This window comes from Manis pentadactyla, chromosome 6, assembly GCF_030020395.1.
Source record: "Manis pentadactyla isolate mManPen7 chromosome 6, mManPen7.hap1, whole genome shotgun sequence".
In the NCBI taxonomy this organism is placed as follows: domain Eukaryota; kingdom Metazoa; phylum Chordata; class Mammalia; order Pholidota; family Manidae; genus Manis; species Manis pentadactyla.
In genome coordinates, this window is record NC_080024.1 from 441078 (window position 1) to 454688 (window position 13611).

General features: G+C 46.5%; 1 protein-coding gene across 1 annotated transcript in view; it reads right to left on the bottom strand.

Moving 5' to 3' along the window:
• Positions 1–13611, bottom strand: part of FARP2 (FERM, ARH/RhoGEF and pleckstrin domain protein 2) — an 82468-nt gene that overhangs the window by 42788 nt on the left and 26069 nt on the right. The window contains 3 exon segments of the mRNA XM_057504361.1: positions 506–584; positions 1704–1746; positions 2642–2746. Of these exon segments, the coding sequence (XP_057360344.1) occupies positions 506–584; positions 1704–1746; positions 2642–2746 (227 nt within the window).

Genomic DNA, 13611 nt, shown 5'->3' on the forward strand with positions numbered 1-13611 from the left:
AGGGAAGCCCTCCACGATCCTGTCACCCAGACAGAGCGACTGCAAACACTTTCTTGCCATCATTTCTGGAAAGACTCGATCCTGAACTCAAGCAGCGTGGGATGTCCTGCCGGGCGGGACCCCACGCACTCGCACTGGGTGCCTCTCCCAGGTGGACGCGTTTTGTTGGTGAAGAAGTAAATCTATGGGCAAACTTCCTAAAAACTTTATGCTCACGTGTAAGCCTATGCTTATTTGGAGAATATTAGTTCAATAGAACCCCAACATCCCATTTTTATTCTCAAATTTGTACCATAAATCTTTCTTCCAAATCCTATTTGCATTTGTGTTTATACAAGAAATAACTGCCAAAATGCTTCTTTTAACTACTACGTATTGAACACACATGTACACCAGGGTCATCATTTCCACGAGTAAATATACCCTGAGCACCTAATGAGCCAGGTGCTGGGAGAAGCACAGGCTGACCCTGCTGACAGTAGCCACGTCTGGTGCGGGCTCTTACCTGGTATATTCCTCCTGCAACTGGCCTGGGTCAGGAGGGAAGAACTTCACTGCTAGACGAAGCACTGCGTTCTTGGGCCCTACAACAAGAAAAATTTTAACCTCACAAAGAACCTTAATCTCTGTATATGCACATATTATGATGTAATTGAGGTAGTCCTTTCAAATGGATTGTTAGAGTAAATCTCTTCACAGAAGATATTAAGAGATTTCCTATGTATGAAATTACGCACCCCAAGTGCCAGTCACACGTATCAAAGAAAAACTTAAAAACTTTTGCATTAAGCAAAGATTACTCAAGAGATCCCTAAAGACAAGCAGGAAATTGCACATTAAAATTTTAAATATATTGCTTATATTTAGGATTAAGAAAGTGATAAAAAAAAAGTTTAGGCGTTTACACTAGCAGTAGTAACAATAAAAACATTGTTTTTGAAATCCTCATTTACTTCAGTGAAAGAAACATGGTCATCATTCACATGCCGATCAGAACAACCTCATCACTGAGGAAAAGCGCAAGATGTGAGTCCCCCTGAGTGCTCCCCCCGGGGTGCTGGCACTTTGCAAGGACACAGGCTTGTTGTTTGCCCTGAGGAGGCCTGTTCTGCTAGCTTGTGACGAATGGCCTTTGCCTGCCAGCAGGCCACTAAGTCCTTCCATGTGCCCTTTTCTGCTCAGTTGAGGACCAAAAACATTACAGGTGGATTCAGACTATTAGAGTTCTCAAAACACACAAAGAACTAAGAAGCATTACAATTGGCCTTAATTTTTAAAAATTTTAACAGAATTTAGACTAACAAAAATAATCATGTTTTATAATTACAGAACAATATTAATAAAAGTATTAACTTTTATTAAAAGTGCTAATTAAAGTAATAACCTCAATGTCTTTCTATAACTTGGAGGGAAAATGCAGACTTATTTCTGCATATTGGCCAAAAATTAAAGTGGTACCAATAGCCTATCCGGTTACTTCCAAATGTGAGGCGAGTTAACGGAGACCAAACGGGTGGACCTCTCTGACTCATCCCCACCCTCCATGGTTTAGCACCAGACAGCAAGACAGCTTCCAAGTCCACATGCTGTTGGTTATCACTTCCCTCCCCAGAGTGGTGGTGGTGAACAGCTGGGCATGCCTTGAAGAGTTAAGTATAAAAGCATCTCAAATGAACTGAATTTGGAGTTAAAAATGGACTTACTTCGTACTTGCCTAATGATGGGTTTCATAGGTTCAAGCCAAATCTAAAGAGATTTAAGAAAAGAGATCAAATTCATTAAATAACGTATCTATTTAATAAGCATGTTATGAAATACAAAAGTGCTAATAATGAAGAGATGTTTCAAGGCAGGACCATCGGCCCTCTTGCTTTTGCCCAGGACCCTGATAAACTCAGGGACCTGGCGTGCAGGGCTAATGCTCCAGGAGCTACACGCAGCTCTGCAGAGCTGTGTGCAGGATGGGCATGGGGAGCACCGAGGGTAGGGTGGGGGCGTGCCCTATATCAGGGTTACCTGGGGGGTGTCCCTATATTGGGAGTACCTGGGGCAGGGGGGTCCCTATATCAGGATTACCTGGGGTGGGGGGGTCCTTATGCCAAGCACACCTGGGTGGCTACCGTATCAGTAGCCCAGCTGGTGAGGAGGCTCTGGCATCCAGAGCGTGCCCAGCGCTCGAGAGTGCTGACTTATTTTTGAACTAATGGGTGGATTTTGGTTTCTTTAAAATAGTTCTGCCTATAAATATCAGAGCTCTACATTTTCTAAGGCTCACCTACTAAGTAAAATGAGGCATGACCAGTTTAGAAAATGGTTTGCCCAATGATTACCACACAGGATACACTAGAGATCGCTTTTATAACCTGAAACAGGAATTTCCTTGGCACATGTGTTGGTAGATAGAACCAGTTTAGGGAGGATGTGCATTTGGGCTTAGATAAAAGGCAAATATATTCCCTACAGCTATGAATAAAATATCCCAATAGTACAGCTTTGAGAATAATCAATCATGTGTGGTTATAAAATACCCTGCTTCTATCCTTACGGTGGGTCCTCAAAGGTGCTCTGTGACACATGTGTGTTGTCAGTGCCCCACAATCTACCCAGAGACAATTTCCAAGAACAAGTCAAAAGCACTTACCCAGTAGGACTGGATTGTTTGAAACTCCAGCCCGAAGTAGTCATATTCTATGAGATTTAAATGCTTCCACACCTGAGTCAGCAAAACCTGGCCGTTGCGCTTGGGCTGTGATGAGGTGGCAGAGAAAAAGCATGAGGATTAATGACCTTCAGCAAAGATCTATGAACCAGACAGGATGCTGCTTCCTGCATGTAAACTTCATTTAATTTTCTGCTTCCCTTTGCCTCCTAGTGAGGTTTACAAAAGGCCAGAGAAAAGAAATGAGGCTGAGGCTCTTCATGCTCAGAAGCTGACACCACTGGCTCCAGTCTTACGTTCTCAGTGTGCTCTTGGTCCTATTTCTCTGTAACTTCGGGCTGTGGAACCCATTTTCAACCTCGGGAAATATTTGCTCAAATTTACTGAAAGGTGAGTCTCATAATCCATGTAGAGTGACTTACTGTTCAGAAGCAGTCACACTGGTGACAAGAGCACAGGAGCGGCTTGAAAATGAGGTGGCGACTGGCCTCAGAGTGAGGCCCCTGGTGCACACTGATCACAGAAAAAGTCCCAGTGCAGGAGGCGCAGCACGAGTGGGATTTACACCCAGGCAAGTGAAGTCCACCAGGCACGGCGTGGAGGACAGACGTGGGTTTGGCTAAATCACAACGTCTGTCTGGACATAAAGACAGGGACAAAGTGACAACCTAGAGTCACACGGAGAAAGCTATGCCTTCTCTCCTATGCTCTTATGAACTGGGTGAAGAAACACAAATGGCTGCGGCATATAAAAAGGCACTCAAGCCCTGTAGTAACACAATAAACAGAAACAGCAATGCCACCTCCAAGAAGGCAGAAGGATGGGGAGGACAGAGATGCAGTGGCACTGGGGCTGTGGGAGAGCTTTTGAAATAAGTGCACAGTTTTCAGACTTGCCCCAGCAGTTCCACTCCTAGAACTTTCTTCTCCAGAAGGGCTCACACAGACACGCAAGGGGAAGCTGGTAAAATAAACAATGGTACTGAGAACCATGCAGCCTTTAAAAAGAAAGCAGAACCGTGTCCATCAGTAGATGAATGGATAAAGAAGAGGTGGTACATATACACAATGGAGTATTATTCAGCCATAAGAAAGAAACAAATCCTACCATTTGCAACAACATGGATGGAGCTAGAGGGTATTATGCTCAGTGAAATAAGGCAGGGGGAGAAAGACAAACACCAAATGATTTCCCTCATTTGTGGAGTATGACAATGAAGCAAAACTGAAGGAACAAAATGGCAACAGACTCACAGACTCCAAGAAGGGACTAGTGGTTACCAAAGGGGAGGGGTGGGGGAGGGCGGGTGGGGAGGGAGGAAGAAGGGGACTGAGGGGTATCATGTTTAGTACACATGGTGTGGGGGGCATCACGGGGGGAACAGTGTAGCACAGAGAAGGGACATAGTCGATCTCTGGCAACTTGCTGCACTGATGGACAGTGACTGCATTGGGGTGTGGGTGGGGACTTGATAATATGGGTAAATGTAATAACCACATTGTTTTTTCATGTGAAATCTTCATAAGAGTGTATATCAATAGTACCTTAATAGAAAATTAAAAAAAAAAAAAAAAAAGAAAGAAAGAAAGAAAGCAGAACCCTGTGTTGCCAGGGAGAAAGTCCCGAACAACAGTTCAGTCGTGAAGGAGAGGCCGTGCCTCTGAGCAGCGTGATGGCCCTGCTCATGCCACCTACCTGCGCCCAACAGTAGCAGGTCCGGGACACCAACCCCTAGCCCTGGACAACCCTGGGCTCTGCGACCACCTGGAGGGATCTCCCAGGGCCCCATGTCCTCTGTCCACCTTCACCCCAGGGGGGTCAGGCCCGGCTGCGGGGCTGCCACAGCATCGATGGGCGCCCAGGTCCCCAGCGGCCTGGCTTCCCCGTCCCTCCCCAGCTATGCCTCCCTCTCTGCCTGGGAGATGCCACGTATGCTCTGACACCTGCTACGCCCCCTACCCTCGAAGAGTCTGTTTCGGTCAGTCCGCCTCCCTGCACCAGGCGGTGTGAAAGCTGCAGTCTGCATGGTGGCACTGTCCACACACTCAGACACTGGGGTGAGCTTCTCCCATGGTTGTGGGACTTGAGGGAACCTGGAAATCTCCAGGCCAGACATTGCGGCCGCACCACCAACAGTCACACCCAGGTCATCTGCACTGCTCTGCTATACCTGGCCCCTCTTTTCTTTCAACTGCCTGGCTGCCCCAGGTGCTGGTCCCAGGGCAGGGTGAATGGTCCCCCACTGGCCAGGCCCCCACTCACTGTCAGTGCAGCTGGGGCCTGTTCCTGACAGCCTGCCCAAATGTACGAGGGGACGCCAGCCTGTGGCAGGCGTGCAGACACAAACAAGCACCTTTCTGGTGTGCTGCTGTCATGCAACATCCAATGCCCAGAACAGGGTTCCGAAAACTGGGACAAAAATACATTTAATTATGATGCATTTTTATTTACAGACACACGTGTGGGCACACAGGATGGATACAAATATATGTACGTCTATGTATCTGTGTTTGACCTCATGAACTAGAGTAAAGTTTGCTGAACTAAAAAAGTTTTCCCAAATTCATCAGCCTGTGTTCAGGTAACAAAAGGAACTTTGTGATCTCTGTGTCACCTGAACTCCACACTCAACACCTGCAGACACCATCAGAATCAGGCGGCTTCACAACCACGTGGGAACAGGTATTTTCAAAGCACGTGTGGGGGAGGTGGGTGGGGGGGCTTCTGAATCTGCTTTATGGAAAAGACCTCCCACACTCCAAGTAAATCCACACACATACCCTATAGAAAATTGCAATGAAAATAATCTGAAGTACAATATCAGCAAACACAACCTAGCAGACAAGAGAGTCATATACCACGGCTGAGTAAAATGACCCAAAAGAGGATGATTCAATATGCTATTAGGATGTTTATTACTACCTCACATCAGTAGACTTGTAGAAAAAAATCTTAGAATTATTCCCATAATCTTTGATAAGGCATCTGATAAAATTCGATGTCCACTCCTGGTATAAATTCCTAAGGAAGTAGGAAGTGGCTCTTCATCCAAGACAACACGGGGCACGGCCAAGGGTGTGCCCGGCCAGCCGGGCTGCCTGACGGAAAGGAAGGGGCATACAGGGAAAGAAGGCAAGCTCACCACCTGCACAGGCGAGAGTTTGCTCTGAAGATCCAAGAGCGGCAGGTGGAAAATGACTGCAAGGAGGTGGACATCAGCTGGGGCAGAGGATGGTCACTAGACAGACAGCGGCCTTCACAGGTATGACCCATCGCCACTTTCGGGACAGAAAGGAAGAAACCATCACAAGCGTAACAGCAACGAAAACCTGAAATATCTTGGAATGCACTGATAAAACCAAAGCTTCACTGGAGAAATCTAAAATCTGTATTACAAGAAAGAAAGGGGAACTGAGAGGAGGAGTTTGGAGGTGGGGAGCACCCCCAGAGGGCCATCCTCCTTTCCATTAGTCCACGGATCCCACAGCGTCCTAAGAGAAGTGTCAGAGGGATACTTGGAGGAGCCTGATAGGCTGACTGTACGCTTGATGTATTTTTTAAATGCAAGAGTGGCCACGAACATTCTGAAAAGGAAATACAGGGAGGCCTGGGCCTGTCTGATACTCTAATAGTTGAAAAAACCACAGTGGCAAGACTGGTGCTGACACACACAAGCCAGAGGGGCAGAACGGGGTGAAGATATGTGTCTGATACATACAATGTCGAGTGTCTAATAAAAGTGACATTTCAAATCAAGTAGGAGGAAAACAGATTATTCAATAAATACTACTGGATATCTACTGAGAAAAAATAAGGCTGTACCCTTACTTCACATAATCATTTCAAGATGAGTACAGTATCTAAGCACAAAACATCTACCGGTGTACTGCGATGACATGACTGCTTACACTGGACACTCCAGTGCAAAGCTGCAGCGGGAGGCTTGAGAGACTGGGCAACAAAAATACAAGACGTCTGCACAGAAACACAGTAACGTCAAGACGTCTTCAACACAAATGGAGAAAACATTAATGGCTCATTCCACAAAATGCTGGTTTCTTTAAAACATACCCAACTGTAAAAATCAGTAAGAGATTATAAACTGAATAGAGGAAGAGGCAAAGGATAGGTGTTTACAAAAACAGAAACCTAAATGATGCTTAAACACATAGAAAGCAGCTCACTGCACTCGTAATCAGAGATCTGCAAGTCAAAATTAAACTGGGATTCCATTTTTTGTCTATTAGGCAGGCAGAAGCAGTCTGAAAGCTCACTGTGCCAGGGAGCGTGGGAAACAGGCTTTCCCACGTGGGGCTGAGGAGGCGCACTGGCACTGCCTCTGGGGGGCCACGTGTACATGGAATTCTGGGGGTTGCAAACATTCTGCCCACAGCACCCGGCCGAACATGCATGGCCTGTGCAGTCAGGAGGAGCTGGCAGTCAATCTCTATGACCGTCTCAAGCATTAAGGTTGTGGAACACACAGGCTGGGGACCAGAGAGATGTGACCATGGCCAGGTCCTCTGCATGAAGGACACTATGGGGACCAACAGGGGAACCTGCATGGGGCCCAGGAGGAGCAGATGGTAGGAAGAGGCCTGCGGTAATGTTCTGAATTATACTGATGAAGAAGCCGCTTGTTTGTAGGAAGTACACATGGAGTATGAGGGCACCAGGCACAGCACTGAGTCTTGGTAACTCACTCTGCCATAATCCAGGGAAAAAAATACTTTGCACTATTTTTGCTTCAAAATAAAATGTTAAAATATAAAAATAAACCCCCCCCAGAATCTTAGCAGTTGAAAACAGAAGACTGTACATATAAACTATTAGAATAAATGAATTTAGTAAGGTCACAGAACATAAAGTCAATACACAAAAACAATTTCATTTCCATAAACTAATAATCAACAACTAGAAAGTTAAATCTAAAAATTGCCATTTACAAGGGCATTGAAAATCAAATACCTAGGAATAAACTGACAGATCTAGTAGGTTGCTATACTGAAAATTATAAAACTCTGCTGAGGGGAGCTAAAGAAGACCTTAATGTAGGAAGGGATATACTCAATGTCTTCTAGTCTATGAACATGATACATCCCTCCATATAAGATGTCAGTTCTCCCCATGTGATCTGTAGTTTCAAAGCAGTTCCAATTAAAATCCCAGTGGAAATTGAAAAGCGATTCAAAAATTATATGAATACCAAAGACCTCAAACCAAGACAACATTAAAGACAAACAAAATTAGAGATATGAAGACTTTCAGATATGAAGCCTTACACTGAATTTAGTACAGTACTGGGGCACCACCAGACCAGCGCTACACAAGAGAGTCCAGAAACAACCCCCCTCATCTCAGTCAACTGATTTACAGCACAGGCTCTATGTGATTCAGGGCAGAAAGGATGGCCTTTCCAACAAATGGTGCTGAGGGAAGTGAATTTCAGCTGGAAAAAAAGAAACACTGACCCCTAAACCTCACACTACACACAAATATTATTTCAACACAAATCACAGACAGGCAGAACAAGAAAGCTTTGGGTAGCATAATCTTTAGAGGCAAGTAATTCTCAAACTGGATACAAAAGCACTAACCAACAAAAGAGTGCCTGACAAACTGGACGACCTGGAGTCACAGACTTCTGTGGGTCAAACACACTGCTAAGGTGGGAAAATGCCAAGTCATCAACTCGAAGGTGTCTGCAATCCCACGATCCAACAAAGGTCACACAGGCAAAACACACATAAAGGTCATATGACATATGAGATCATAATGACAGACAATCCACTTAAAGAAAAATGGGCAAAAAGACTTAAACAGGCACTTTACAAAAAAAGATACCGAAATGGCCAGTAAACAGTAAGAGAAGTTGTACAGTATGACATCAGGGACACATTAAAAGCACAATGAGATAACACACAGGGTGCCTAAAAATAAAAAGACTGGTAATACTGAGCTGTGGCAAAGAATGTGGAGCCACTAGAAGTCTCATACACTGCAGGTGGGAGTGTAAAACTGTACAGAAACTGACCGAAAGCATCTGATGAAGCTATATGTCCATATACCCTGTGACCCAGCAGTTCCAGTCCTGGGCATACACTCAGCAGACAAGACTGCTTATGTATACCAAAGGATGTTCAAGGATGTTCACAGCACCTTCATTTACAGTTAGCAAAACTGAAAACAGCAGAAATATCAGACAGGATGAATAAATAATATATGGCTTGGTCCTACAATGGAATGGAATGCAGCAATGACAAAGGAAAGAAGCCACTGCTCCACGTACTGCACTTATAAACCTCATGGAGTACACGCTCTGTGGTTTTGGTGATGTGGAATCTGGCAAAACCACCTGATGGTACTGAAGATCAAAACAGTGGCTACTTCTGGGGGGTCATTAAGTGTTAGGGATAGCACAAGCGTGCCTGCTGTCTGTTGTCCTTGGGGTAGTGGTACATACATGTGCACGTCCATCAAGCTTCCCATGGAGACAAGTGCACTTTATTGTGTAGGTTACAGCTCAATAAGAAAGTAATTACAAAGGAAGTGTGGCACAGAAGCCTTTAGGGTTCATGAAAACCCATCTTTCACCTTTTACATCAATCCCCTCTATAAAATCTCTGGGGTGCCAACCTCAACGCTGCTCAATAACCTCAGAAGTCTCAAGATTGCAGTGCAGCTGCTTCTATTGCTGGTAAGTCCTGCTTGAAAAGAATTCCTAGCCTGTGAAGTGTCTCTCCATCTTCCACCTACCTAAATCCTTACCTGATCAGTCTCCTACAGACACAGCCTAGTTTTTCCAGAAAAGAACACTCCCCAAAAATACAAGTCCAGTACAGTACCTACATGGCAGGATTTATGCACTTAAAGCAGATCTCCACGTGCAAATCCAGGCATCTGGATGATAAAATGGTCTCCCGAGAGCATGACACTAAAACATGTTATTAGTTCAGTTCATCAATGAGTTATTTTTCAAAGTACTGAACACAAAAGAAATATAATTTCTTAGACTATATGGTTTGGGAGAGCAGGAACCATATTTTCAACTTTATTCAGTAATTAACAGATGACCACACGTGTACAGACTTTAAACAGAATGAGGTCTCCTCAGAATGCGAGGCAGTTCTTGGTTCTTCAACTCAACAGTATTAAAAACAGCCAGGAGGTTCTTTGGCCCCAAATTGTTTACATAGCAGTCATTCAAGTGCCTGTTAACAAATAAACAAATCACTTAATAACAGGAAAAAAACTTTCCGTCTGACCACAGTAATGCAGCCCAATCTGATGCAACTTATTAGAAGACTGGGTGTCGTTATGGACAAAAGAAACAGGTGCGCGTGAGGCCTGGCGTGGGCTGTGCACGCAGTCCCTCCCGTGCAGGAAGCCAAGCGTGAGCTGCAGCGGCACGCATGTGTCTCCAGCTCTCTCAGCTGCCCTTGGTCCTCTGGACCTGCAGTGACATAACACCCGGCTCCCAAGCTGGGGAAGGATGTTAGAAGGGTGCTGACCAGTCAGCTCCCAAACCTGAAGACACCCCAACAGGAAGATTAGTACTGACAGCATGGACCTGGGCTCAGATGAGGAAGCATCTCATGGTAAGATGAAGAGAAGAAGGCGTTGGTGTGCTCCTGATCACCTCCAGAATGGAGACAGTTCCCTGACCAAGAGTGTCTGTTTTCGACTCAATGGGGAAGAGGGACCAGGAATCTCCCTCAGGCACCTGCACCCCTTGGTGTCATCACAAGGAACACGTTTCATCCCTCAGTCCTAAGAACACAGACAGGGAGCCCTGGCTTTCCAGGTGGTGGCTGTGCTGAGCACGGGTTCTCCTCATTTGAGGAGGAGATACAGTTCTTTCCCTAAAAGGGTTTTATGGAGCTATAGCAAAGTAATGTCTGAAAACTGCTCTGCCTGGTGCCTGACACGTGACAGTGTCCAAGTCCAAAGCGGGGGGTGCCCTGTCCATGCCCATGGGGCAGTGCTGGAGTCACGAGGAAACATCTTGCAGCTATATGGGGAGGGCTCTCCCCAACCTTTGAGGACAACTCATCTCAGGCGATATGTTCATCAAACATGCAAAGTATCTTCTCAACAAACATCTGGAAAGAAAAGGCTGCTTCGTCTACCTAGACTGAGAAGGCAGAGACGAGATGGAGGCCCCTGGACTCGATGGGGCTGAGTATCCAGATACTCAAAATGGCTTCCAATTCTCTCTCCTGCCAATGCACGAACATGAAAAGTCACTGTCTTTTCTACAATGTATTTTCAAGATACCGAACTTCGAGTATTTTCAACATTACTTAGCAAAATACGTTTTCACAGGCTCATTTCTCTTTATTTTTACTGGGGCATTGTGACCAGGATGGTGGTTCATTAAGTGTTACAATCAGCTGATCCCAGTTCCCTTGTATCTATGACATGTCCATCTCTACCCTCTCACATCTTCTATACTTAAAACTTTCTGTTCCTGAAAATACAGAACTTCACCCCAGCCGCACAGCAAAACTAGCTGTATGGCCCCAGAGTGGCAGATGACCAGACGAGGAGAGGCTCCTGAACCCTGACCAGGGCCCGTAACCTCTGGGAGCCCCGGTGGTACGGCAGATACTCAGCCCGTTTCCCACCTGGGGCAAGCAGCCACCAGACCAGTGCTGTGTTCCAAGCACCAGGCTGGAGGACACAGCATTAGAACATGCTGCATAAAATACAGGTTACATGTCAAAGGCTTTTGTTCAGTGTTTCCATTTTCCAGTTGGTCACAGTGTGAACGTGACCCCAAGCTTAGACATAAAGCGTATTGTTAAAAATTTACATCAACAAAAGTACCATTAAAGATTGTGTCTGCATGGAAATGGGCTACAAAAGCTTAGCTAACAAAGTACTTCTTTATTCCCCATCTAAAGCTCTGTGGGAAAATTCTTGAAAAAGCTCAATTTTGTGCTGGAGCCTGTTTGCCTCCTGCACCCATCTATGGTTCATCTGCCAAGCTGTGACTCCTACACCCGTCTAGATGCCATCCAATTATACATTCACAGCTCTGATGGTTCCATACTTAAGATTTTTCTCATCTAATAATGAGAGCAAGCCCAGCTTCCCTCCTATAATGTCACACTGTGCAATGAAAATACTCGAAAGCCGGCAAGAAGCCGGGTCATGCATCCTAGAGTCCTGAAAGGTCACTGACAGTTGGGACAGGTGTTTCATTCTCAGCCTTGCACACTTCCAAACCCCAGATTCTCACACAGCCTGAGAACACCACACCCCCTGAGGCCTGCTCCAGACCGTACAGAGAGCCGTGCGGGCAGCGCTGGATCTGAGAAGTAACTGCTCCTTCCGCTGACCGGGGAAGAGCGTGTGTGTCCCATGAGAAGGGATGTACCTGTGCATTCACACTGTGGGCACAAAATAAGGTGGCGTATCAATGGCCCACTGGCCCACAGCCTTTCTACAACAGTTTATCTGAACAACGCAGGGGAATGGGATATGGGAAACCCCGACCCGAGCCTGGCACTGCAGTGAGCTACTTGTCTACCTCTGGCCCAGGGGCTCCAAACCCACCCTTCTTCGCTGTGCTCTGTGATACTGGGGCAGGCCTGTCAGCATTTCTCTTTTACAAGCTGGCCTCGACAGTAAAGGGTGCTGGGGAAGACCACAAAAAGAGGGGGCTTCTTTCCCTGTTTCTGAGGCTTTGGGCTTTCCTGTTGTTATGCGCAGCTGCCAGCCAGGCGCTTTGTGGCCAGCGGTAGGCAGGGCACCCAGTGGCTCCACAGTCCTGTGACTCTCCTTGCCCGTTTCCGTGGCACCTTGGCAAACATCTCCACTGTACTTGGGTGGGAACCACACCTGTGGGAGGAAGTCTCTTCTAAGGCTGAGTTGGCAGCTTCTGCTCTGTAGTTTTTGTGTTCTCCCTTCTTCCTGAGTAGCTGGTCCCCATTACCAATTAATGACCACATCCATTACACTACCCAGTTCAAACTGTCTCCTTACTGGACCCTGAATAACTCAGGGGGAACAAGCTAGAAAATGCCTGTGGTCAGCATAGCTGGGATGTCTCTAGCTTGGAAAGAAGAGCTCTAAAGCTGGGGAGAAAAGCGCCCATCTCCAGGGGCCCTCCTGACGCCCAGACAAGGCTTAAAGGCGCAAGAACACCAGGCTACACAGGGTCTCGCGCGGGCACCTGGTCTGACCACTTCCCCCAGAAGCCCCCATGTTCACCAGGAGAAGGAAAACTGTGCCTTCCATGAGCTCTCACAAACGGGGGAAGGTGGGGGCTGCCTGGAACACAGACCTAGGGGTGACCTTCCAGGCAGAGGAACCAGTGGGGTGCAGGGAATTGAGACGTGAGTGCAGAGACGCGTGGATCCCTCCATCACGGGGAGGCTGTGAACTCTCCTCACATCAGAGCAGGGATGATGCCAGGTGAACGTGGCTGTCCCCCTGCACTGCAGTCGTGTCCAGCACGTGTCCTACACTATCAGCCAAAGAAGCCACTTGCCACTTCTGGTAAGTTCTAGGCGTTGAGCAACCCGCCCACTTTTTTATTCTTTGCCTTTAACTTAGCACCAGGGACAAAGCCAGACAGATAGGTCTGGGCTCAGCAGTAAATCTCCAAGAGCAGTCATGTCCTGGATGGTATGAAAGGCAATTCCTTTCCTTCTCTTTCTCATCTACAGAAGGGGTTCTGCTGGCTTGCCCATCAGACTTGTGTATATTTGTGCAAACTCACAAACAAAAAGGAAACCTGTCCACCAGTGGGCCCCACCCACTCATATAGGCAAGATCTTGCTCACCCCCAGGGCCCTGCAGCCAGGCACCTGTCATCTTCAGAAGAAAAGTGTGCCTGGAAAAATCAGACTGTGGCCTTTAAAAAAGGCCAGTGAAACCAACAGTGATCAGTCTGGAGCCTCATGTGCAAAAATACGTGGAGAACCAAGAATTTACCAGACAC